General features: G+C 45.1%; 2 protein-coding genes across 10 annotated transcripts in view; one reads left to right on the forward strand and one right to left on the reverse strand.

The window, feature by feature from the left end:
- Nucleotides 1–27,734, reverse strand: part of MLLT3 (MLLT3 super elongation complex subunit) — a 144,410-nt gene extending 116,676 nt beyond the window's left edge. For 2 of the 9 annotated variants that reach the window (XM_083719073.1, XM_083719069.1), the window contains exon 1: nt 1,064–3,912. Coding sequence is in view for 6 of the 9 variants with exons in the window: in XM_083719069.1 (XP_083575195.1) it covers nt 1,064–1,075 (12 nt within the window). In the remaining 3 variants the exon portion in view is untranslated. Of the gene's footprint in view, nt 1–605; nt 861–1,063; nt 3,913–6,058; nt 6,102–26,118; nt 26,204–26,846; nt 26,899–27,697 lie in introns of those variants that run through there. The other 7 variants (XM_083719068.1, XM_083719065.1, XM_083719067.1 and 4 more) reach the window with 7 other exon arrangements.
- FOCAD (focadhesin) overlaps nt 27,733–27,869 on the forward strand; it is a 135,126-nt gene continuing 134,989 nt past the window's right edge. The window contains exon 1 of the mRNA XM_083718244.1: nt 27,733–27,814. The gene's annotated coding sequence lies outside the window, so the exon portion shown is untranslated. The remainder of the gene's footprint in view (nt 27,815–27,869) is intronic.

Below are 27,869 nucleotides of genomic sequence, written 5' to 3' on the forward strand. Positions count from 1 at the left end.
GCAAGAAGAAAACACACACAAAGAAAACAGCTTGTCCACTTAAGGTGGGTGCAACCTTTCCGAAGGCATCGCCACAGCTGGAACAGCTGGAATTGTAACGGAATGTAGCAAGACAAGAGCTGGGGATTGAATGGGTAAGGTAATAGTAAGGCGAGCCTGGATCTCTCTCTCGGAGGAAATTCATCCTGACCGTATTATATATACATATATAACACATACACACACATATATAAAACCTAACAATCACCATCCTGTGTCAGGCTCCCTCTTTGCATTCACAGTGGGGATGGCATTCTGCTTTGCATTCCGGTTGCACATTTAAAAAATGTGTGCATTGCCCAGCCAGGCTAGAGCTCGCATCCAGAATAAGAGCAGAACAATCGGAAAAGGGGGAAACGAAGAGGAGAAGGAGGAGGCGGCGGCGCGGTGATTTAAGTAATGCAAATAAAAAGGAGAGAGGGGGGACGCTTCCACCTAGATATTGCACGCACGCACACACACACACACACACACGCCTGGTTGCATGCAGGGGGGAAAGGGGGGAGTGCCCGGGGTGGGGTGCCGCCGGCTGTCAGAGAGAGAGAGCCACGCCGGGGCGAACGCACCATCCTGAGAGGCGCCTTCGGGAGCAGCGAGCCAGTCGCCTGCCCGGTACTCACGGCTCCCCCGGCGGATGGCTGCTTGCAACCGCGGCGGCGGCAGCCTGGCTCGCTCGCTCGCTCGCCTGCTTGCTGCTGCTGCTGCAGAAATATGGCTGGATTATTATCCGCCTCCACGGTGCGCGCGGGTGTGTGCGTGCATGCGCGCGCCCGGCAGCTTCGTGCAATTGCACAGAAAGAGCTGGAGGAGGTGGGGTGGAGGGGAGGGGGACGGGGGTGTGCAAGGAAAGAGAGGAAGCCGAGGGGAAAGGGGAAAGGGGGGAGGAAAGGAAAAATTCCCCCGCCACCAACCTAATTGGCAAGCCCTAAACGGCGTCTGGGCAGCAGCAGCAGCGCTGCGAGGAGGAGGAAGAGAGAAAAAAGAGAGAGGAGAGGATCAGGAAGGGGGTGCTGCATGTACTCACCGAACTGGCCATGCCTGGGGGCCCGGGGGGGTCCTCTGCTCTGCCCGCCCCCACCCCTGCGGCTCTACTTCATGAAGAAGCGGAGAATGCGCGCAGCAGAGGGGAGCCCATGGCGGACGGACGCAGGCTCTTTATTTCTGATTTTCTCCTCCTCCTCCCTCCTCCTCCTGCGCCTCCTCCTTCCTTGTCTGCCTCTCCTGCTTGCTGCCTTCTTAGACGGAGCCCCCAGCAGCCCGGACTCCGGAGAGCCACCCAGAGCATGCGCCCTGCCGCCCGTTCCCAGCCCGGACACACACGCGCGCGCGCACGCTCGCCACACCGGGCCAAAAAAAAGAGGAGGAAAAAAAGGGAAGGGAAGAGGCAGGCTGAGCCAATCAGAAAAACGCCGCCAGCCCGGATTTCTTTTTCTTTCTTTCCCTTTCCTCCCCCTTTTCCCAAGGAGAACCCCGCGCGCAAGAGAGGAGCGCAAGGCAGGCGGAGAGGGGCTCCCCGCGCGCAATGGCGCGCCTCCCGGGAACAGGTCGCTGCAAACGGAGGGGCGGCGAAGGAGGAAGGAGGGAGCGAGCCCCGGAGTGAAGGGCTGAGCTCTGACAATAAAAACCGGATTAAATCTGCTGGAATGTATCCAATGTCTACAACCATTTTAGCCCCCAGCTATTGTGGCGGGGGGGGGGGGAGAGAGATGGGGGGTGGCCACTTGCGGGATGAGGCAAAGCGGCTGGAGTTTCCCTTGGCTGGGATTTGCGTGTGTTTTTTTTAATGGGAGACAAAGATCTTTTCTTTTGAATAAGAAAGTGGAAAGTGTGTGTGTGTGTGTGTGTGTGGATATATATATGCATGCAACATTGTAGTTCAGTAGTTACTAATTAATATTTAAGTGACATTGAGAATGCAATGTTTGCTGCAGTGCTGTGCTATTTAAACAGCTGTTTTTAGTCAAACACTAAGGAGCAACTCCTTTGGGAGGGAAGGAAAATGCCCTCGCTAGAGTGGGAAGTTCAAACAATGTGTAGTGTAATGTTCTTTATGAGATGCAACAGTCGTAGAAGTATTGTGTCTTTAGATCTCTATGTCATAGATGTCTAAGCTGATCCAATTTCGGCAGTAATAATAATAATTTGGGCTTCCTTGAAAGTTTCTGAGGGGTAACAATGTAAGTCCAGCTTCAAATTCTGCCTCTGCCCTAATAAAGCTCAGTAGCAGCTGCTAGTCAGTCCCTGTTGCTCGCCTTGGCCTACCTTATAAGGTTGTTGTGAGAATAAAAGGGGAATGATAGAAATAACAGGTATACCATCTCCCAGGAGGAAAGACAGGATATGCTTCATCCAGCGTCCTGCAAAAATTATCAATGATCTGGTGGTCGGTTTCTAAAAAGAAAGGTTATGAGGCCCAAACGTCTCTCAAAGCTCACACCTTTTGAGTTATTCCTCTAGTTTCAATTGTGTGGCAGTGGGTTGTGGTTGTTGGGCAGCGGGCAGGAAGCACCCTGTACATGCTCGGAGGCTTCCTGTATGATTCATTTTCCCGCCCCCGTGCTTTCTAGCATAAAATAGAGGTTCTGGAGTCAAGGCCCAGTTCATAAGAAGACCTTGCTGGTTAAATGAGAGTGGATTTGGATGCTGTTTACCTTTGGATCGTGTTATGGCAACTCTTGTGAGCAAACCCTCTTCAGAACACGTACAGTGACGTAGCTGTCCCAAAATAGCAAATACAGCTAATTCTTGACTGTAATAGGTATAAACTGTATTGCATTAGAAACTTGAGGCGCTTTAGCAATCAGCAAGTGTAATCCATCTAAAGAGGAGTAATCTGGTTAAGTTCCTGAGGGACAAGGAGCTATCTGCTTCTCCCAATACTCTCCAGATAGATAGATAGTCAAGGCTGCTTAATGTCTGGTCTGTTGAGGTGGGGGAAAGGGGAGACAGAAAATAGTGGCAGCATTGTTTTGTTTCCAGAAGGGTTATCTTCCCGTGGGGCAGAATCAAGGCAACTTTCAGCCACTGCTTTACACTACCCAAGATTATATTTTAGTGTACTACCTAAAACTAACCCACAGTTTTGCTAACATAGGAATTGCCAGTTTTTTTTTTATCCTTATATTATTTTGGTCATTTTAATACATTCTCTCTCTCTCTTTCTTTTTTTACTTCCAAAGCTACCATTTCTACAGTTGTTAAAATGTTCCACACCTTTAACAAATCTTTCCTTATCTCCGTTTTTTAAACAAGGATGCCTTGATTCGAAAGTAAGCGGTGGCAAAGGACCTTGTCTGAAAAACAGACGGCCACACAGGGGGTTCTCTAGAATGCCTAGTTGCAGAAGGGAATGGGGTGCTTATTTAGAAAATAAACAAAAAATAGGGTGAGAGATGGGGGAGTCTAAGGTGTGGATAAATTATATGATAGGCACAATATAAATGTGATAAAGGGTCTTTTTAGCTACTCTTATTCTTCTCTCTCTTTTCTATATATATATATATATATAGAGAGAGAGAGAGAGAGAGAGAGAAAGAAACATGCTAAGAGGAAGTACGCTTGGCAAATCCACACCATAATCAACTCCCACCCGGAATTCAATGTCCCCACTGTGGAAGGACGTGTGGATCCAGAATTGGCCTCCACAGTCACTTACGGACTCATTGTTAAAACTGTGTTCATGGAAGACAATCTTACTCGACTACGAGTGATCGCCAAAGAAGAAAAAGAAGAATACTGTTTTTGTGTGTGTGTGTATTCTTTATTATTTTTCTTTTTAGGTGTATCTTTGTTTTCTTATAAATGTGTTTGAATTTTAATCTTTAGTATGCTAAAAAAAACTTTCAATAAAATTATATGTACAAAAAGAAAGAAATAAACTATAAATTTTCAAGCAGCCTCTGTAGCTCATCTTGATTTCTTTGCTGAAACTTGCAGGTTCTCTAAGCTGCTTTTAAAAGAAAGAAAGAAAGAAAGAAAGAAAGAAAGAAGGGGGAGAGTATATGGTGTGTGGCCCTAAGTTCAAGCAGAGCAACGATAAGGCCTTAAGAGTTAGTGCAAGTGTTATCTCAGCCAGCAGCGAATTCCTGTAAGCGCTCACACAAATGTTCTACTACAGCTATTTCCATAACGGGGAAGGTGGGGAATCACAAGATGCATTTTTTCCTAGTCTCAGCAGAAGCTCCCACGTGCCCCCGTTTCAGACATCAATTTATAACATGGACAAACAAGTAGAAAAGCTTCCAAAATAGAATATGAGCACCAGCCCTTACAGTAAGGATGGGAAATCTCCAGATATTCTTGGCACCCAACTCCCATCATCCTGGACCATTGACCATGATGCTGGGGTTGATGGCAGCTGGAGAACTTGGAGGGGAGAGGTGGGGAGTGTGAAGAAGTGTTGGAGAACAGAGATCTGTGCGCCACATTGCCTGCACTCCCCAGGGAAGCCTGCTGCCCTCGGATAAAGCTGAAGAACCTGTATGATAACAGCGTTGAAAAACAGATTCTGCTGCCAGTCCGCTTGGCTTCTTTATGTTCAACCAGCAGTGGGGAGGTGGCATAAACTTGCTCTTTGCCTCAGACATCAAAATATATTGAGCCAGGCACCACCACCAATGGCTGCAAAGCAGGAATGAAAGACTTGTAAAAAGACTGCTGGGAACCCCATGTAAAACTGCAATAGAAACTGAATTCATCATTCTGTAATAATAGGAGCTGAAATTCACAATGAGCAAAATCCATTTGGGACGCGGGTGGGTTAAACCACAGAGCCTAGGGCTTGCTGATCAGAAGGTCGGTGGTTCGAATCTCCGTGACGGGGGTGAGCTCCCATTGCTCGGTCCCTGCTCCTGCCAACCTAGCAGTTCGAAAGCACGTCACAGTGCAAGTAGATAAATAGGTACTGCTCCAGCGGGAAGGTAAATGGCGTTTCTGTGCACTGCTCTGGTTTGCCAGAAGCGGCTTAGTCATGCTGGCCACATGACCCGGAAGCTGTACACCGGCTCCCTTGGCCAATAAAGCGAGATGAGCGCCGCAACCCCAGAGTCGGTCACAACTGGACCTAATGGTCAGGGGTCCCTTTACCTTTTTAAAATCCATTTATTCAGGATTAGAAAACTGCATAGGAAAGACAATCCTGTGTGCATTAACTTGGGATAAATTATTTATTGCTTACTGCATTTATATCTTGTCTTTTTCTCCAAGGAGGTCAAGGTTCTTCCGACTCCTCATTTAATCCCCACAACAACCCTGTGGTGTAGGTTAGGCTGAGAGCAGGAAGAACCATGATTGGGTTTCACGGCTGAGTGGGGGTTTGAACCCGGCTCTCCCAGGTCCTAGTCCAGCTCTCTAACTATTACACCACATATGTAATCATGAATAGTATTTGGTTATATAGCTGTTTACATTTCTAAAATTTAGAAGCAAGTCTAGGAATTTGTGCAAGAAGGGTTCAATAATCTAAGTCAAGGGAACAACTTTAGACCTCACTGTATCAATCACTCCCATTTAGCCTAGGCTGCAGTTCACTGTGGTTACAGATACTTCCCCTTTACTTCAGAATTCAAGATTAATTGAACTCAACACTGCAGCTTAAATTTGCAGTTCTGGCGAAAGAAATGTCTTTAGTCACACTGACTCAAATGAGACTTATCTGGAATGAAGCGCCATGACTCACAGTGTATGTTGATCCTGTAAACTAGCACACCAAAACTCCCTTTTCATTCACTGAAACTACTTTCCCTAATGAATTACGAAGTTGTAGATTCAGGCAGTGGCGTAGCGTGGGTTGTCAGCACCCAGGGCAAGGCAAGTAATTTGTGCCCCCTAACCCGTGGATTTGCGCCCCCTAACCCTAACCCCCAGATGTTGCGCCCGGTGCGGCCGGCCCCCCCCCCGCACCCCCCACGCTACGCCACTGGATTCAGGGCTAAAATAATAGTTTTTGCCTTGAATGCAACTGGCGGTATATTTTTAAATCTCTTCCGCTTGCAAGAACCCTGTAAAGGGTGCTACTTGCCCTTCCCATCGATGGACTCCACAGGTCTTGCCCTTGGAAAGATCTACAACGAAAAGCAAATAAGAAAGCACATGAGTTTAAATACACAAAGGCAGGAAAGATTTTAAAACACACAAAGAGATGTTCGTGGAGAACCTGCAATACAGTCTCAGGAAACAAAGAGAAAGAAAAATGCAAAGAATGTGCTAATTGAATGAGCGCACCCGGTGATGATGGATCAGAGGATGAAAACAGCATATCCAATATTATTTAAGAACCGTTTGCCAGCTTCATCCTGACAGCCTTTGAATGATCTTAATTTCTGTCCCCCGTGTTGTCTGCATGTAACAGAGAGCTCCCGAACTGAGACACAGAAATGTTTCAAGAGAAAATCACACATGATATAGTATTCCAATATAAATCTATATGAGACATGCTTGTTTTCATATTGAAAGAAGCATAGCCTCTCATCTGAATTGCAAACATTACAGTCTTTTTTTTTAAATACCCTGAATTTCAAACAAGAAACTCTATTTAAAATATTGTTGTTATTATTAATAATAGTGATTCTTGGATGTGAAACAATGCCCTCTTGGGAAAGGATGTATTTTGCCAGCAGATGGCGTAAATAATCTTTGAGCTGTTGTCCTCACTTGACCTCTTCTGAAAGACCCTGAGTGATCCCAGATTTCTGTGGTCAATTTGAGATTGAATTTATTCAAGAGGTAGCCATGGGTTGGTAAAATTAACAATTGGGTTGCAACAGATTGCCAAAATATACTTATAGAATTCATTTTTGTTGGGATATACAATAGGCATGAACAAACAGTGCTTTTGAATGTGGGCAGATGTTCATTCAATTGACATTTTGCGCGCGCACAAACACATCTCGGGGCATGCAGGCTAGCAGCCTCATCCCACAGTTGTCCCTGCACTTGCCTCACTCGCAGCACAAGATCAAATTATGCATTCTGCATGACCGCAGATGTTTGCACAGTCCACATTGTACAAGTAACAGTGTTAACAAATAAGCGAAACGTCTGTGTTCACACTGTCAGCTACATGCACTTCTGGCTCTCGCACAAAGACCAGATTGAGGACATGGGGAGGGATAGGCTATAAATAAGTGAAACCCCACAAGCCAGTTCATGCTATGAAGATCCAATCTACTTGGCATTCTTAATGCTTAATGCTATGCCCGATTGTGAACAAGGAGTGTCTTGCTTTGTGGAAACAGACTCCTCAGCACACAACAACATCCTTCTGCAGTTTTTGTTCTTCAAACTGGCCTCGTTCACAGGTTGCAGAATTATGGCTTACCAGGGCAGGGACGAGGGCTTTGCTCCAACGCAGCTCATATTTAAGCTGAGAACAAACCGTGGCTACAGCTCATGGTTAACTTGTTCTTCTTGTGTTTCAAATTCCAACAAAAGTTAACACATTTTCACAGTAGCTTGTTCAGCCTCTGTATACAACCGCATTTCAAAATCTGCCTTTTTTGTTCTGTACGAAAAGTTTTTTTAATCCATTTTAGATCTCTCTGCAGCTCACGGCTAATGAGGAGACAGTTTCACCACCATTCTGGGTTTAGATGATATACTAAGCTGAACCTTGGCTTAACTCAGTGCAGTGCGGGGTTAAAAAGATGCAGGAGAAGCAGCAGAGCTGCTGGTCCTGGCACACCCTGGCCTTGCCAGGATGTGCAAATCAGGCCACTGTCAAATTTAACTTGAAACTGCAATGCTATGTACACATATGTAGGAATAAGCCCCACTGAACTCACAGACTTGTGCTCTGAAGTTTATTTGGGGCATAGGTAAAGGTAAAGGGACCCCTGACCATTTGGTCCAGTCGTGACCGACTCTGGGGTTGCAGCGCTCATCTCACTTTATTGGCTGAGGGAGCTGGTGTTTGTCCGCAGACAGCTTCCGGGTCATGTGGCCAACATGACTAAGCCGCTTCTGGTGAACCAGAGCAGCGCACGGAAACGCTGTATTTATCTACTTGCCCTTTGATGTGCTTTCGAACTGCTAGGTTGACAGGAACAGGGATCAAGCAACGGGAGCTCACCCCGTCGCGGGGATTTGAACCGCCGACCTTCTGATCAGCAAGTCCTAGGCTCTGTGGTTTAACCCACAGCGCCAACCGCATCCGTTTGGGGCATATCTAAACGCAAAATCAAGATAAGCATCATGGAGGTGGGGTTACTTATGATATTATGGCCAGCAATAGCTGCAACCTGGCTCAACAGAAGGGTTGTACTGTGCCCAAATTCATGCCACATCACAGATATGGATGAGCTAAAAAGGAAAAAAATTAAGATTGCAATGGGTTGGAAAATCTGAAAAGACTCTTCAGACTCCCATCTTAGAGCCATAAACCTAAGTGGGTTGGAACACCCGTTTGTACTGCCCTGTATCTTTGCAGGAGGGATGGGAATGTCAAGCATGGGCGTAGCCAGGATTGCTTGGGATCTGCCAAAGTTGTTGAGCTACGCCCATGATGCCGAGGTATAGTATGATAAGAGGAATGTCCCTTTAAAAAAAAAAAAGAGACATTCAATATATACAGAGCTTTAGTGTCAATCTTCTCTTTAGTGTCAGTTTCCTCCAAATTCATTTCCTCCAAATATTACCTTCCTTCAGCCATTCAGATCCTTGCATCTTTTCCAGCTGATTAAATGATTCTGAATACCCAATCAGTTTCCCTTTAGGCTCAAGAACTAGCTTGCTAATTATCTACAGAACAGTTTATTTTTTTCCCCCTTCCCATGTTGGAAGAACCAGAATGTTAAACAGTTGTTACCTCCAAGCCAGCTGGCTTCCCCACAGCTGCACGGTTGATGATCTTTACATCGTCCTCAGCTGCAGCAAAGGTAGGGAAAGCCGTACAAGAACGTTTAAAAACCACACATACGTTTCCTGATGTGTCATGTTGTAGCTTCTGAAGAAAAAATTAATGGTATAGCAATCATATGGTAATGTAGTAGACTGACATTGACAAGGTCTGAACACGAATAGGTTTTCATGTTTTGTGTCTCCTGCATTCCCCGGTGGGAAAAAGTCTGCATAAAAATCAAAGCTCTGCTTCTTTTGTTGGCAACATTTCAAGAGCCAAACTATTTCTCGACCCCACCCACCCAAATCTACATAGGGAAAGTGCTTTAATCAAAGGCTATTGAAAGAACAGATCTGAACTTCAGGAGTTCCCCAAAGAGCCATACATTAACTCTTAGGTAAACAAAATACAAGGGGAAATGTAATCTCTTCACTGTCTGTCTCTACAAGCAAAAATAAGGCAGTAGGCGGGACGCAGGTGGCGCTGTGGGTTAAACCGCAGAGCCTAGGACTTGCCGATCAGAAGGTTGGCGGTTCGAATTCCCATGACGGGGTGAGCTCCCGTTGCTCGGTCCCTGCTCCTGTCAACCTAGCAGTTCGAAAGCACATCTAAGTGCAAATAGATAAACAGGTACTACTCCGGCGGGAAGGTAAACGGTGTTTCTATGCATTGCTCTGGTTCACCAGAAGTGGTTTAGTCATGCTAGCCACATGACCTGGAAGCAGTACGCCGGCTTCCTCAGCCAATAAATCGAGATGAGCGCCGCAACCCCAGAGTTGGCCACGACTGGACCTAATGGTCAGGGGTCCATTTACCTTTACCTTTAGGCATACTCCAGAGAGGAATGGGGAACCCACAACTTCCCAGATGTTATGGAAGCATCTCCCAGCCAGCATGGCCAATGGTCAAGGAACATTGGCATTGTAGTCCAGCAACAGCTGGAGAGAGACAGGCTCCCATCCTTGCTTTAATTATTAGATGAGACAACAGTTGTCCAAGAAGCTGCTAGCAAGTCTTTCTAGAGCCATGATTTCCAACAAGGGGGCCATTTGATTTTTAAGGGGCACAATTTGGAAGTTTCTTTAGACCAAGTTAATGGCATTTTAGGCTTCCTTTGTGTGATTAGAAGTTCACTTTTGGAATAATAAGAATTATATGTCACCGGGGGGGGGGGGATCAGGATTTTAGAGATGCTTAGGTGGTGTATGGCCAAAAAAAGGTTGGGAACCACTGTTCTAGACTGATAGTCTAGTTTTAAAAAGAGGGGCACAAACCCTGGATCAATTCTATAACTGGTTGGTTTTTGACGGAAATAAAGCGGCTGGTTTTTAGTTGAGATTTGCAGTGCGGTCCTGTTCACAGCATTCCGGAAACTGGAAAACAACTCACCATCACCAACTATCCCAACAGCAGGAGTGCCAACTTAAATAAAATATTGTGGGGGGAGGGAAGGTACACCCTACCCTACATAATGGATCACACGACTCGGCCCACGCAAACCATTTGAATGGCAATGGCCATCAACTTTATGGGGGGCTCAGCCCCCTCCAATACAGTGGTACCTCGGGTTACATATGCTTCAGGTGACATACGCTTCAGGTTACAGACTCCGCTAACCCATAAATATTACCTCGGGTTAAGAACTTTGCTTCAGGATGAGAACAGAAATTGTGCTCCGGCGGCGCGGCAGCAGCAGGAGGCCCCATTAGCTAAACTGGTGCTTCAGGTTAAGAACAGTTTCAGGTTAAGAACGAACCTCCAGAACGGATTAAGTACTTAACCTGAGGTACCACTGTATTTTATTGAGAGGCTGAAGGGACCTTGGCCCCTAGGAGTTGGCTCCTATGCTCAACAGTCCATCAAAATGAGAAACTGAACAACAATGCAGTGTCTTCTAACACCCTTTCCAAGGTGGCTAGAGATTCACTTTTTATTTTTAAATTACGACTCAGATTCTGGACCCCCGTGAAGGCAGGGCCCCCAGTGCGATTGTTCTTATTGCACAATTGATAATCCGGCTTTGAGTGATTGAGCTGACATGTATGTTTAACAACAGGCTGAAGAACAGCGAATGTAGACATCCATCCGCTCAATTGCTAGTGTTGTCATATAAAGCAGTCTGAGCAAATTTTACAAGATGTCAGAATGGATTTCTTTCTTCCTGATCTCCCAGCGCAGCTTGTATTCAAAAACATAGCCTAGTCTCCCGATGAACCAGATACTTCAGTTACAGAAATAAGGTACCCTGGCCTGCCCCAAACTACAGAATGTACCTTGAATGCTTATTGGAATCCTATGTCAAAATGCAGATGAAAAGTGCTTGGTCAAGCTGTATGGATTGCACCAGAGAAGCAGCTGGGAAGGGAAGCGGGACTGTTCCATCAGCTCTGCTGAGAAGTCATCTTTCTTTGGCGTCCCCTCAACTGTCACCCACAGCCAACCATTCTGCCAGGCTACCTGAATGGTTTTCATCTCAGCTGATCATTACAGGGATCTGATTTGCTTCACATCCCTTTTTCATTTTGTGCCTTTGGATTGTACGTTCGCAGGCAGAGATCATCTTGTTTTTAATTGTTCTTTAAGCCAATCTGACAGCCTTTTCAGTTATATCGTAGGGTAAATATCATTTCAACAAATAATTTATATAAAAAAAGAGTAAATGATGAGGCTCTTTACACCCCAAATGAGCTGGGATCCTGCCTGCTGAAGCAGGAAGAGAGGAAGTTGGGAGAATAAAGTACAGTGGATGCTCAGGTTGCGAACATGATCTGTGTGGGATGCTCGTTTGCAACCCACAGCGTTTGCAACCCGCAGCGGCACATCTACGCATGTGTGGGTTGCAATTCAGTACTTCTGCACATGCGCAAAGTGCGATTTAGTAACCCATTCTGGTACTTCCGGGTTTCGGCGGGTGCGTAACCCGAAAAAAACGCAGCCTGAAGCGGCTGTAACCCGAGGTATGACCGTAGTGGGGCAGACCATCGTTCTCACATAATGTCTCATTGCCCTGGGCACTCACTGTTTTTACTGGGTTAAGATGTGGCAACTCAAGCTATGAACACAGAACCATAGAATCATAAAATTGTAGAGTTGGAAGGGAACCCAGGGATCATCTAGTCCAACCCCCTGCAATGCAGGAATCTCAGCTAAAGTATCCATGACAGATGGTGATGACAGATCCATCCAACTGCTGCTTAAAAGCCTCCAAGGAAGGAAAGTCCAGCACCTTCCAAGGAAGTTTGTGCTGGGCCCGGGGGTAACCCGTGAAACGCAGTCCAGGTCCGGTCCAGAATTCGAAGGTTTCGCTGGGAGTCAGTCCGACAGGGCCAAGGCAGGACACGAGGCAGGAAACCAGGCAAGGACAGACACAGGATCTCAGGCAGGATCTAGCACACAGCAATGTTGCTCCCACAACCTGGGGCGGGGTCCGGCAGTCTTTTATCTTTGTCAGGGTAACAGCCAGTCCTGATCTCCTGGGGACTCACCTCCCTGTTTCGCCCGAAGTCGAGCACTCCTCCTGCGAGTACTCAGGTCTCTCCTTCTCTCAGACCTTAGTCTCTGCAGCTCAGGAGACGTCAGTGGGTTACTAGACCCAGGGGCCACCTCAGCCTCCCCTGACCCAACCAGTAGTGGAGCAGCTGTAAGTGATGGCCCAGCTGAAGGCAACGAGGTCATCCCTGCATCTGGAGCCAGGGCAGGCTCAGGCCCCTGACTTGGCCCAGCTGGTGTTTGTTGCAGGGGAACCTGTGCAGACTGGGGCTCTTCAGAATCAGGCCCCAGACTTGGTTCAGATGATGCCTGAGGCAAAGGATCCGGTGCAGACTGAGAGACTCCTATGGCTCCGAGTCCGAGCCCGAGTCCCAGGCCATCCCAGTCCGTTCCACTGCCAGACAGCTTTTACCATCAGAAAGTTGTTCCTGATGTTTAGTCGAAATATCCTTTCTTGTAACTTGAAACCAGTGGTTCGAGTCCTACCCTCCAGAGCAGGAGAAAACAAGCTTGCTCCATCCTCCATGTGACAGCTCTTTAGATATCTGAAGATGGCTATCATCTCTCCTCTCAATCTCTTTTCCAAGCTAAACATACCCAGCTCCTTCAACCGTTCCTCATCAGGCTTGGTTTCCAGACCCTTGATCATCTTGGTCTACACACTTTCCAGCTTGTCAACTTCCTTCCCAGAATTGGACACAGTATTCCAGGACACATTATTTCTTCTACCAACCCTCTCTTTTTTTTTTTCACTTGGACAAACTTAGAATGAACCTACAGCTAATTAGAATGGATAATATTTGAAGCTATTTTTGGATTCGGTTGGCTTTGTCTCTCTTACATGCCTTAAATAAACTAAACACACACATAATGGGCAGCATGATCCCAAAATGCCATAGTAATGCAAGCACCATCAAAATTAATGAGCCATCCGATGGTATAGCAGACAGAGAATGAGATGGACTGGCAATCCAGAAACGGTTTGTTTTCTCCATTAACGAAGCTGTTTTCTCCTAATGCCCTAGGGGTGAGCATGCATCCAGTCTTCTGTGGCTTTAAGTGCTGCAGAAAGAGAAGCATTTTGGCTGGTCAACGATCTCCTATTAAAGTATTGCTGGGGAAGAAACTGCATTTGCTAAATGTTTTTTCCCTCGACAACTGCAAAAGTATTGGAGCCCAGTTGCATTCTGGATGTGGAAACCCTTCCTTAGAATCACAGAATTGTAGAGGATCATGAATGGATCCTCTAGCCGCCCCCCTGCAATGCAGGAGTCTTTTGCCCAATGTGGGGCTCAAAGTCATGAACCATGAGATTAAGAGTCTTGTGCTTTAACAACAGAGCTATTAAGGCCAATCATTTGCTTGTGGCTTAAAACATTGGTATACTTCCTTGTTGAATACATGCCTAGATTCTGCTCCTTTGCAACTAGTTGCAATGGTGTTGAATGACTAGACATCACTGAGAATATTGACCAGGCTTCCTGCGTGGATGCTGTAATAATAATAATAATTTATTATTTATACCCCGCCCATCTGGCTGGGTTTCCCCAGCCACTCTGGGCGGCTTCCAACAGAACACTAAAATACAATAACCTATTAAACATTAAAAGCTTTGCTAAAGAGGGCTGCCTTCAGATGTCTTCTAAAAGTCTGGTAGTTGTTTTTCTCTTTGACATCTGGCGGGAGGGCATTCCACAGGGCAGGCGCCACTAAGGAGAAGGCCCTCTGCTGTGTGTCTTTTTAAGGATCAGTGTCAGGATCTGCACCCTTACTCCCAAGGAACAATGAGAGAAAGCAACACCCATTGTGTATTACCAGAGGGCAGGAATGAAGGGGTCCATAATAGGGAGAGGGAACTGAAGGAGTTACCAGCAAGGATGCAGCTCATATCTGAAACCTTGGGAGCCAGGAGCATCAGGCAGGTTCCTCCTGACATAAACTTACCGGTATATTTATTTGAGGCAGTTCTATAACAACCATTTGTACAAATGCATCCACAGGTAGTTCATCGTAAGAATTTGCACAAATAAATAAATAAACATCCTGCAACACACACACTTAAAACCAAAGCACTTCCCATTAGCTAGACTGGTGACTGGGAGCGGCCGCCGAGACCACATAACACCGGTCTTGAAAGACCTACACTGGCTCCTAGTATGTTTCCAAGCACAGTTCAAAGTGTTGGTGTTGACCTTTAAAGCCCTAAACGGCCTCGGCCCAGTAGACCTGAAGGAGCCTCTCCACCCCCATCATTCTGCCCGGACACTGAGGGCCAGCTCCGAGGGCCTTCTGGTGGTTCCCTCACTGCGAGAAGTGAAGCTACAGGAAACCAGGCAGAGGGCCTTCTCGGTAGTGGCGCCCTCCCTGTGGAATGCCCTGCCATCAGATGTTAAAAAAATACTATCTTACTTTTAGAAGACATCTGTTTTAATGTACTTTCAGTCTTTTGCTGGAAGCCGCCCAGAGTGGCTGATGGGAGGGGTATAAATAAAATTAATAATAATAATAATAATAATAATAATAATAATAATAATAATAAATAAAATTAGTAGTAGTAGTAGTATTACGTCCTGTTGTCTTTGTCCATGGAGTTTTCTTGGCAGGGATAATGGAGTGGCTTGCTGGTTCCTGCTCCAGGTGGATCACATTTGGTCAAACTCTCCACTATGACTTGTCCATCTTGGGTGGTCCTGCACGGCATTGGTCATAGCTACTCTGAGTTATTCAAGCCCCTTTGCCATGGCAAGGCAGTGATCCATGAAGTCCTTGAGAGTCCCATGGACTGCAAGAAGATCAAACCTCTCCATTCTGGAGGAAATCAGCCCTGAGTGCTCACTGGAAGGACAGATCCTGAAGCTGAGTCTCCAATACTTTGGCCACCTCATGAGAAGAGAAGACTCCCTGGAAAAGACCCTGATGTTGGGAAAGATGGAGGGCACAAGGAGAAGGGGACGACAGAGGACGAGATGGTTGGATAGTGTTCTCGAAGCTACCAGCATGAGTTTGACCAAACTGGGAGGCAGTGGAAGACAGGAGTGCCTGGCATGCTCTGGTCCATGGGGTCACGAAGAGTCAGACACGACTAAACGACTAAACAACAACAACACGTATTACATCCTTCAGCTTGTTCCAAAGTGATGTACAGCTAAGCAAAAGCTACACCACCCGCTTGGTATGACTGGAATCTTGAATCCATTGGCTTTAGATTGCTGACATTCGCCTCTACCTGAGATGAACCCCATGAGGCCTATTACTTGATATGACTGGTGATGACATTTAATTTTTTTTAAGACTATATCCTGCTAATACTAACTAGCATCCCAATTCCAGGTAAGAAACAGCTGACAAGAAATACAGGCAAAGTAATAGCCAGCCCTTGCCACATATGACATTAGCTACGGAACTTTTTCTTTTCTTTCCCCAAAAAGTAAATAAAAATGTTATAGGCCTCTGGAGACAAATAAGGAAAGCTGTTCAGAGTGGAAAGTCTGGTTGAGAGACCTACAGGGAAGTATTTGACTTTTCATTGCCTCGAGAACATCTATGCTCCGGAGAAAACCTAGTAAAACAAACACAAACGTGGCTCAAATAATTCATTTGCTTCAGTAATTGCAAATATGCGACTGACAGAAAGTCATTCTGACCTGATTCTGATGACACTTTTATGCTAGGCTAGTTTAAACGTAATTAGTAGCTCTCTACCTAAGTTAATTATCCCAATTATTTGCTGAATTAAATGCTAAGTACAGAAGAGACTTGAGAAGCTTCTGCTGTTGGGAAAATGGATCAGCCTCTGTGGTTCTCCTGCTTTTAAGAGTAAACAGCAGCCTCACATTTCTATGCCCTGCAAACCTCCCCTAGCCCTTTGAGAATGGTCCAACCAGGGATCTTTAATTAGAAGGTCTCAGGTAGCAGAATTAGAAAACCTCTGGCTCCAACCCACAGAGCCAATTAGGAGTCAAACTAAATGTTACACAGTTCTATAATTGGAACTGCTCCCCATGTTTGTTTTCTTTCTCAAAAAGTAGCCCTAGGAGAAAGTGGGGTACAGGGAAATAGATCCCATTTATGGCACCGTCTATGGGGAAATTATGCCCTTGGTCCCCCTTTTTATAAACACCAGTTTGTATATTTGTGCTTCTTTAATTTTTGTATCCTACAGAACTCCCCGCCACTATAACTCAGCATTTCGCAATGTTACCCATTTCTGCTGCCTCCTGTTCCCTCGAAATGCTTTAAAACCTCCCGATAGCCAGGTATGATTGTCACCACCACTGCAGAACAGAACACACCATTGACTAAGGGCTTATCCACATTTGATCAATATTTACCTATTAATCCACTTTCCAACATTCAAATTAGTTCGTAGTAGTCCACACTCATAGACATCTAAATTTGTATATGAGGAGCTACTTCAGCCTTTCCCATTCATACCAACAGACGTTCCCTTTCGTGTGTATCCCTGCTTTCTAATCTGTTGATTCTGTTATGACATGGGTCGGCAAACTAAGGGCCGCGGGCCGGATCAGGCCCAATTGTCTTCTACGGGACCACCTCTCCTGGTATGCCCCGTGGAGGACCTTAAGGTCCACAAATGACAACATTTTGGAGGTCCCAAGTCGCAAGGTGGTTAGATTGGTCTCAACTAGAGCCAGGGCCTTTTCAGCACTGGCCCCGACTTGGTGGAACGCTCTGTCACAAGAGACTAGGGCCCTGCGGGACTTGACTTCTTTCCACAGGGCCTGCAAGGCAGAGCTGTTCCACCTGGCCTTTGGCTTGGACTCAGTCTGACCCTTATGTTTCCCTCCCCTTATGGTCTTGATCTATGGGCTACTTTTAAAATGAGGCTGCATTTTAAATTGCATTTTAACCTGTATTTTAAATTGGTTCCCCCCCCCTATGTTTTTATTGTAATTTTACTGGTGTTAGCCACCCTGAGCCTGGCTCTGGCTGGGGAGGGCGGGGTATAAATAAAATTTATTTATTTATTTAAATACGGCCTGCGGACGGTCCGGAAATGGCCGCATGGGTTGCCAGCACACACATTCTTTCCCTCTCCCTCACACAGTGGCAGCAACGGTGCCTCCTCCCTCCCTCATTCCTCCTGGTTTCTCCCCGCCCTGCCTAGAGGAGGAAGGAGGCTGGGCTTTGTTGGTGACAGCCCCTCTCCAGAGCCCTTTCGCGCTCTGCTCATCATCCTGCCCCCCCCCCCCCCGCCGCGAGCCCCTGCCGCTCACAAGACACAGGAGCCGCAGTTGGCTGAGCGCCCCTCTCAAGTGGCCACCATTTAAAGCAGCCCCTTTCCGGAGCCCTTTTGCGAGCTGCTCATCATCCCTCGTTCATTTCCCCCCCAAAATATAGTCCAGCCCCCCACAAGGTCTGAAGGACAATTGACTGGCCCCCTGCTGAAAAAGTCCGAGGACGCCTATTAACCCAAAAATGGAAGCAAGAATAATTACCGATGATTGAAGAATGGAGGATGAAGTTAATGGACTATGCAGAATTAGATAAATTAACAGGAAGAATTCGAAACTGGCAGGACCAGAAATTCATGGAAGACTGGAGTAAATTTACAGACTATTTCAAAAGTATTTGTGAAGACCAGATGGCATTTGTAGGTTTACAAGAAGTTCTGTGAGGAGTATTATTGGAAGTATTGTAAAAACAGATAAAGGAAAGGATAATTTGTTAAGAGATTTAAAGGCAATATAAAGTTAAGAAATGCATAAGAAGTGGATAAAACGGTGGATTATCAGAGGTCTGATGGAAGTCTAAAAAGATTGTATAAGTGATAAGTTTCGTGGTACATTTTATAATTTGTATGTTAAAATCAATAAGAAATATTATAAAAAATATATGAAAAAGTTTGAGGACGCTTGTGTCATGATGATGAAGTATCGACAGGGCATGTGTGCAGAGAACTGTGCAATATCCAGTGTACTGGTATTTTATTTTATTTTGTTTCGATCCCTCAGATTTGCACAAAACCAGGAAAGTGCACAAGCAAACCACATTAAACATTTCTTGTTTGTGCAGGTTTTTGGTTTTGTGCAAATCTAAAGGATCAATGAGAAAATAAAAAAGTTAAGGAGAGTGCCAGAAATGGTTTAGGAGCACAGTTGGAAAAGAAATGAAAGCTGTGAGGAAGTAGAGGGAGCAGAAAGGGGGGTGGCAGAAAGTGACATTTGATCTACCCATTCCCAAACTCCGGAACAACTCATCTGCAACCCCAGGTGGGAGTGATTTAGAGCCTGATTTCCCCTAATTTATCATATTATCCCTGTACAGTGGTATCTCGGGTTAAGTACTTAATTCGTTCCGGAGATCCGTTCTTAACCTGAAACTGTTCTTAACCTGAAGCACCACTTCAGCTAATGGGGCCTCCTGCTGCTGCCGTGCCGCCGGAGCACAATTTCTGTTCTCATCCTAAAGCAAAGTTCTTAACCTGAAGCACTATTTCTGGGTTAGCAGAATCTGTAACCTGAAGCGTATGTAACCTGAAGCGTATGTAACCCGAGGTACTACTGTATTGGTAAACTGAATTTATGGGGGCTGGGAAGGAAGCATCAATATTGGTATTGTTTGAGGGGAATCTCATGTGGACTACACAAATGGGAATGCAAACAGGTGCAAACACACAGTAAAGTCTGGTGTGGACACGCCCTACAACTGTTTCTTAAAGGGACATTTTGCACATAAAGGGAAACCTGATATTTACATCGGAGTCTAACATGTACTTGACATTTCTTAAGGGTTCAAGAGACGATGACACAAACCTCAAAAACTCTTTTACCTCTTGCTAAGTTCCTTAAGTCTCCATCCCACCCAAATTCACTCACAAGCTCTGGCTTACCTTGAGGAATTTTGGACATTTCACAGCTTTCCCTTGATAAATGTTTTTTTAAAAAAAAAAAAAATATATAAAACCTTTAAAAATCAGAAGTCTTGCAATCACAAAGATATTTTGAAATTTGCCCATGGCATTTGGTCATTTGCCCATGGCATTTGGTCATTTGCCCATGGCATTTGGTCAAAGGAGTATGCCCACTCTATTTGCCACTGTATGTCTGAACTGCCTAGGTCACAGTACTTATTTTGGAAATTTCCTGCTTAAATTAATATTATGCTGAGATAGATAATATAAGTGAGGGAGGGACAAAATGTGGGATTTGACCATAAGAACCAGTTAGCTTATTGAATGAGAACCATACAAAAATTAAAGAGGTGGAATAGTTTCGAAGCTAGCTGCCATCTCTTTGCTGAATACTGCAAAGATAATTATTATTATTCAAATATTCAGTTTTATACCTCCGTATACAAAAATTGTGATGGAAATTAAGATATGAAATTGCATGTATTTAAATGATGAAAAACGAATTTTATGAAAAAGGCAATAGAAATGAGATAGGAATTTGGTCATTAGCCAAAGACATGGATAAAAAAGGTAAAGGTACCCCTGCCCGTACAGGCCAGTCTTGACAGACTCTGGGGTTGTGCGCCCATCTCACTCAAGAGGCAAGGGGCCAGCGCTGTCCGGAGACACTTCCGGGTCACGTGGCCAGCGTGACAAAGCTGCATCTGGCGAGCCAGAGCCGCACACGGAAACGCCGTTTACCTTCCCGCTGGTAAGCGGTCCCTATTTATCTACTTGCACCCGGAGGTGCTTTCGAACTGCTAGGTTGGCAGGCGCTGGGACCGAGCAGCGGGAGCGCACCCCGCCGCAGGGATTCGAACCGCCGACCTTTTGATCGGCAAGTCCTAGGCGCTGAGGCTTTAACCCACAGCGCCACCTGCGTCCCAAAGACATGGATAGTTTACTTTTAAATATTGTGCTTCTTATCAGCATGACTATGAAAAGAGGGTTATGATTATCATACAAGTTGCTGCCAAAAAGCAGCATCTGTATCTATGGAAACCCAGGTTCTTCTAAGCCATTATTGATGTGAACGCATCACTAGAGGCATTCTGGGAGCATTGTGCAGATATCAAACTGATCATTTGAACTAGTGCTAAATATGGAATGCTCAAATCTTCCTCATTCAGAGATTATTTGTCCTTTATATTAAAAAGCAAAACAAAATAGAAAGTGCTTTTTTCTACTGAACACTGATTTATCCCATTCAAAGTGTAAGTTTGGCTTTCTTAAGCATGGATTTGTAGAACTCAAAATCTTGATTATGAAAATGACAGTCTGCACTGCAATATTTGCATGAAAGCTTATATTCATCATTTCAACATCTTGCATGATTTTATCTTCATTCCTCTCTCTCCCCGCCCCCCCCCAATCCCCAGGCTGGCTTTCACATCTTTTTCTTTTGCCAGAATAGAACATCTTAGGCAGATTGTCTCCATGTCATTTAGCTGAAGCCCGTTGGGATTAGGATGTCATTGATATTTGGAAACTTGCTACTGTGTTATTCACATTGTTATTATGTTGGTGGGCAATAGTGACACACCATGGTGTAATTCTATTTATTTAGATGGGAGAAAAACAAGATTTCTCATCACACGTCTCAATTAAAACAGGAAAATGTAAGCCATTTCTGATGGGAGTCAAGAGAGAAATGCTATCCTAGCAAATGATCAACACCGTCAACCTCTCTTTCCATCGAAATGTTTAGAGTGCATTTTACTTTGTGCAAAAATACTGGAAAATAATGGAAAGGAGTATACCCACTCTATTGTCTTTTCAAAAATGTCCAAGTTGTAATGTAGAAGCCATTGCCTTGTTCAGAAATGAACAGGGTCACTATTCATGACTGGTTGTAATGTTGCCACTCCGGAACAGCCAGCTAATAGGAATCACACATATATGATCAGTAGTGGTACTTTTATTCAGAGACCTGAGACTCTTAGAAATAAGAATCTGGATTCAGGATAGGATTAACAGATGTACAATTTGATTTTATAGTTCCATATTTGCATACAACCAAGAATGTAAGAACTCAACTAGTGATAAAACGTCTGGCAGACAAAATGGGAAGAGGCGAAGCTTTCCACATAATTGTATTTCCATACTGGAAAAAGGCTTAACCTGTTGAACTTCTGTCTGCTACCATGAAAGCCGGGAGCAGCCAGGCTGGCTAATCTAACTTAAAAAGGTACCTACACATTTTGCTTCGTAACTTTCTTTCTAAGAAACCTAAAGACTTCCTTTGGGGTTTTTTTAAAATGAAAGTTCCATGTCTGAGGTACCTAGTACATCAGTCCCTGCCTGGTTCCCTGTAACTTGGCTTCTCACAGTGAGGGAACCGCCAGAAGGCCCTCAGCGCTGGACCTCAGTGTCCGGGCAGAATGCTGGAGGTGGAGACGCTCCTTCAGGTATAAAGATCCTCTGGCATAAGGGATTAGGCTATTTCTCCTGCCTGCTCTCCAGAGATTCAGGAGAACCCAGGTTCAGTTGAGCCTGGATAGCTCCGTTGGTTACAGCATGGTGCTGACAACGCCAAGGTTGCAGGTTTGATCTGCTGCATATTCCTGCCTTGTGGAGAGTTGGACTGATCATCCGGTCCCTTCCAACTCTGCAATTCTAGGATTCTAGCTGTACCCTTAGTAAAGCTGGAGTTGACTGCTATGCCTTTTTCTCCAGACTGTTTTTTTTCATACCCAGCTCACGGCATGAGGCTGACTTGCTGTAATGCAATCCTGTGCTGCTGTGTGAATTGAGCAGTTGCGATTCTATTTTTCCCCTGGTGGTGGGTGGGTGGCAATTTCACACTGAGAAAGTCCATGCAATTGGACCCATGTTATTGTGTGTGTAAGCTCAACATCAAAAAAATGAAAATCATGGCCACTGGGCCCATCACCTCCTGGCAAATAGAAGGGGAAGAAATGGAGGCAGTGAGAGATTTTATTTTCTTGGGCTCCATGATCACTGCAGATGGTGAGAGCAGCCACGAAATTAAAAGACACCTGCTTCTTGGGAGAAAAGCAATGACAAACCTAGACAGCATCTTAAAAAGCAGAGACATCACCTTGCCTACAAAGGTCCGTATAGTTCAAGCTATGGTTTTCCCAGTAGTGATGATTGGAAGTGAGAGCTGGACCATGAAGAAGGCTGATTGCCAAAGAATTGATGCTTTTGAATTCTGGTGCTGGAGGAGACTCTTGAGAGTCCCATGGACTGCAAGAAGATCAAACCTCTCCATTCTGAAGGAAATCAGCCCAGAGTGCTCAGTGGAAGGACAGATCCCGAAGCTGAGGCTCCAATACTTTGGCCACCTCATGAGAAGAGAAGACTCCCTGGAAAAGACCCTGATGTTGGGAAAGATGGAGGGCTCAAGGAGAAGGGGACGACAGAGGACGAGATGGTTGGATAGTGTTGTTGAAGCTACCAGCATGAGTTTGACCAAACTGCGGGAGGCAGTGGAAGACAGGAGTGCCTGGCGTGCTCTGGTCCATGGGGTCACAAAGTCGGACACAACCAAACGACTAAACAACAACAAATGTGACCGTATTTGGGGAAATGGTGCTCTGTGTGAATGAGTGTAAGGACACCATGGTCCAAGTAAAGAGCTTCTTCTCTAAACTCTCCATGGATGATTTTCCTAACCAAAACAGGAAAATGCATCTTCTTTCCTAGCAAATCATGACTTTAGTGACACTCTAGCCTTCCCAGCAGTGATACTGCAGTGTGGAGAGGGGACTTAGTTACAGGTTTCTATAAAAGCTTTTTCATCCCCTAATGATATGTAATGTGTGCAACGGTTTCTGCCAGCTGTCCGCATGAAGGCCACCGCTTGTGTAGATTTCAGTCTTATACAGCCAACTGCAGTTTAGGTTAAAAATGGCTGTACCTAAAAGTTTACTGTGTTTTAAATTACCCTTAATCATAGTAATAATGAAAGCTCTTTTGGTCAATTTACATTTTAGTGCCTGGATTTAGAGCTTTAAACTAAATATTTGTTTAAGTGGAAAGGTTTACTTTGACTGATTCCTATAATAAATTCTAAACTATGTCACTCCTATTCATGCTCACGGATTATTTTGTTAACTACAATTTTACATCAAGCGATATTTCAGGGAATACGAACACACAAAGCTTCCTTACTACATTGAGTCAGACCATAGGTCTACCTATCTAGCCTGGTTTTGTCTTTCTCCGACTGGCAGCCCCTTTTCAAAGTCTCCTATCAGCATCATTATATATCATAAACACCATTCATTCATTCATGAATTCGCTCTGCATTCGTTCATTTTTATTCTGCAATGTTTATACCACTTAATCCAAAATATCAGACTTATATATTTCCCATCACTGGACTGGAAACCATGTTAGAAAAGTTAGAGACAGGTTACAAGCAGGCACCTTCAGCTGAGTGAATAGTTTTCTTCTGAATATAAGCTCTATTTTTCCTTCACAAAACTGCCCATTGCAACACTTCCGAGTCTTCCCTCTCATCCTCCTTGGGGTTTTATGTGGGGTAGTGATCCAGAATGACACTTGATGTACTCCTTTCAGACATTCGAAAGGTGGCAATGTGCTGAGAGCAATTATGAAGAAATAGCATTCATAAAGAACAGCTGACACTTGCTCTCTGCTGGGTAGGAGTTCTTTATTTCCCAAGTCTAGGCTACGCAGCAGTGAAGTGTATGGTCACAAACCTCTGAAGTTATGCATGGACTCGTAATAATCCGTACTGATTATACTATGTTGTAAATAACTGGGATTTGATGTACATGTTCTATGGGGATCATTTTATTTTATTCCACTGTTGTTGTTTTTACTGGAAGCCACCACCACAGAATCATTTGGCAGGCTGTGTGTAATTTTTTTTTTTTTAACAAATAACGTGCAATATTTTGTTTGTCTTGCAGTACTATTATTGCTTGCCATTTTTGTAGCGTATTTCAGGCATGCAAAGTATTTCACACACATTATTTCAGTACCAATCCCGCAAGGTGGGATGTACTTGTTGTTGTTGTTTAGTCGTTTAGTTGTGTCCAACTCTTCGTGACCCCATGGACCAGAGCATGCCAGGCACTCCTGTCTTCCACTGCCTCCTGCAGTTTAGTCAAACTCATGCTGGTAGCTTCCAGAACACTGTCCAACCATCTCGTCCTCTGTCGTCCCCTTCACCTTGTGCCCTCCATCTTTCCCGGCATCAGAGTCTTTTCCAGGGAGTCTTCTCTTCTCATGAGGTGGCCAAAGACTTGGAGCCTCAGCTTCAGGATCTGTCCTTCCAGTGAGCACTCAGGGCTGATTTCCTTAAGAATGGATATGTTTGATCTTCTTGCAGTCCATGGGACTCTCAAGAGTCTCCTCCAGACCATAATTCAAAAGCATCAATTTTTCGGCGATCAGCCGAAGAATTGGGATGTACTATTACCTTCCAAATTACAAGTGGCAAATTAAAACCGAGGAGGAGGTGCTTTTTTCCTAACACCACCTAGTGAGCTCATGCCTAAGTTGCAATTTTAACAACAGCTTACACTTTTCAAAACCACGCCACAAAAGTTTCCTGCTATAATCCGCTTCTCCCACATTTGATCCCCCAAAAGAGACACTCTTTTTTTAACAGAACCCAGAACCCCAAAAATCAGCAGAGCAAATGGGGCACTGCCCCCCAAATTCCAGCCTGTGCTCTGCCAGCCCCCAGCTGCCTCTATTCTTACTTAGAGGGGAAGGATAATAATAATAATAATAATAATAATAATAATAATAATAATAATAATAATATATTATTTATACAGTGGTACCTCTGGATGCGAACAGGATCTATTCCGGAGCCCCGTTCACATCCTGAATGGAACGTAAGACGTGACTGTGCATGCTGCGTTTTGCCGCTTCTGCACATGCACGTGATGTCATTTTGAGCGTCTGCGCATGCGCGAGCGTCGAAACCCGGAAGTAACGCGCTCTGTTACTTCCGGGTCACCGCAGAACGTAACTTGAAAACGCTCAGCCTGAAGCACATTTAACCCGAGTGCCTGGCTTGCTCTGGTCCATGGGGTCACGAAGAGTCAGACACGACTAAACGACTAAACAACAACAACAAAATGACTGTACACCGCCCATTTGGCTGGGCTTCCCCAGCCACTCTGGGTGGCTTCCAACAAAATATTAAAATACAGGAAGGCATCAAACATTAAAAGCTTCCCCAAACAGGGATGGCACTGCCTGACAGCTTTCCCCAAGGTGTGTTGCCTTTGCAGATCTCGTCAGGGAAGAGGATGAGGACAAAATTAAAACGAGTCCCCACGAGCCAGCAGGGTGCAAAACTAAGCTCAACTCTAGCCAACTCAAACTGCAATTTTCATTTGTTCCTTTTTTCTCTCAGACCTAGATAGCACTAGGGAGGGGGAAAGAGGAGGCTTGCTCCTGTTCCAAACAGTCCAGGATGCTTCTCCTATTTCTGACCACCTGTTAAGCCGCCATCCTGGCCTTATTTTACCCTTCCCTGTCCAAACCCCCAAACCAGCAAACCTTTTCACCAGTCCACTGTGGGGGGCCAGAGTGTATATATATATATATATATATATATATATATATATATATATTTGGGGGGGGGGGCAAATTCCTATGCCTCACAAATAACCCAGAGATGAATTTTAAATAAAAGCACACATTCTACCCATGTAAAAACACCAGGCAGACCCCACAAATAACCCAGAGATGCATATTAAATAGAAGGACAGATTCTACTCATGTAAAAACACGCTGATTTCCAGACTGTCCGCAGGCTGGATTTAGAAGGCAATTGGGCCGGATCCGGCCCTGGGCCTTAGTTTGCCTACCCATGCCCCAAACTCACAACAATACTCCAGTTGAGCGTTATAACCTGTGATCGATGGTGAGCAAATGGAAGCTTGGGGAAGCTGCAGTTTTTTCCATTCCACCTGCAAAATGGGAACAATAACCTATTATTATTATTATTGTGTGAATTGTTATTATTACTAATTCCATTTGTATACCACCCTTTATCAAAAGCTCCCAGGACGGTGTACTACATTAAAAATACATTACAGAACATCAATGATAAAAACGTAGTAGAAAGCATACTGACAAACAGCCTAATAATAAAATAGTTGTCATAATAATAGTTGTTTCCCCCACACTTTTACAGCCCATAGATTATTTACTAGCCGTGGGCCTGGGTAAAGGGGAATGTTTTTGCCTGGCGCCTAAAGCCATGTTATGATGGAGTCAGGCGAGCCTCTCTGGGGAGAGCGTTTCCCCATTGGGGGGCCACCACAGAAAAGCCCCTGCTCTCTTGCTGCCACTCTCCAAACCTCTCTGGGGTGGGGGGGACATAGAGAAGGGCCTCCAAGGACACGTTCAGGGTCTGGGTTGGTCAGTTTAGGGAGAGGCGGCTCTTAAGGCGTTGAGGTCCTCAGCCACGTAAGGCTTTATAGGTCGACACTGGGCCTTTGAATTAGACCTGGAAACTAATCCCCAGCCAGAATGAAACCAGAAAAGAAAGAAAAGCTATTTCTTGCTTTGAAATTCGTAATTTTAAAACAGCAAATCTTAACTGATGACCTGGATAGACCTTTGAGGACACTGGCTTTCAAACACAGGAACAGAAATAGGTGTGTGTGTGTATATATGTGTGTGATGTTCTACTATGTTACTATGGAAACCAAGCCTGATGAGGAACGGTTGAAGGAGCTAGGTATGTTTAGCCTAGAAAAGAGGAGACTGAGAGGAGATATCTGAAGGGATGTCACACGGAAGAGGGAGCAATGTTGTTTTCTCCTGCTCTGGAGGGTAGGACTCGAACCCATGGCTTCAAGTTACAAGGAAGGAGATTCCAACTAAACATCAGGAAGGGAAAGAGCTGTTTGAAAGTGGAAAGGTCTCCCTCGAGAGGTGGTGGACTCTCCTTCCTTGGAGGATTTCAAGATGAGTTTGTTTGGCCACCAGCCAGGGATGCTTGAGCTGAGATTCCTGCATCGCAGGGGGTTGGACTAGATGACCCTCAGAGGTCCCTTCCAACTCTAAGATTCTATTTCTTTTTTTCCATATAGGTTTTTATTTGGTTTTACAATTAAAGTTTGCATTGAAATATGAATTAACATCACAAACAAGGGATTCCTCGAATCCTTGGAGTTCCTTCTTCTCCATTTTTATTTTTTAAAAACCTCCATTATATCCTTAGTTCTTGTTACATTACAAGAGTTGCTACAATCCTGCTAGTGTTTTTTTCAGGTGCTTACAGTTTACAGTAAATATTTGTTATTTATTCTTCATTAAAAGTATCCTCTCCTCTCTGAGCCGATTCTTCCCGCCCCTCCCCCTCCGGGCGGCCTTCGAGCCCCCTGGTGCCTAATGCGCATGCTCCCCGGCTGCGAGCATGCTCGCGACCAACAGAGAAGCCGACGTGCCCTTACCTTGCCCTGATTTGTCGCCGGTCGCACGGCGGGGCGGGGAGAGAGAGGGGGACGCTACTGCGGCTGCGCCGCTCCGGCCAGTCGCCACGCTGCGAAGTTGCTGCTGCTGCTTGACAGGTGAGCCGCGCCTCGGAACGTTGGCGGCCGCGGGGTTCTAACCGCCGCAGGTCAC

This window comes from Podarcis gaigeae (genome assembly GCF_964106915.1).
Source record: "Podarcis gaigeae genome assembly, chromosome: 17".
Classification (NCBI taxonomy): Eukaryota; Metazoa; Chordata; class Lepidosauria; order Squamata; family Lacertidae; genus Podarcis; species Podarcis gaigeae.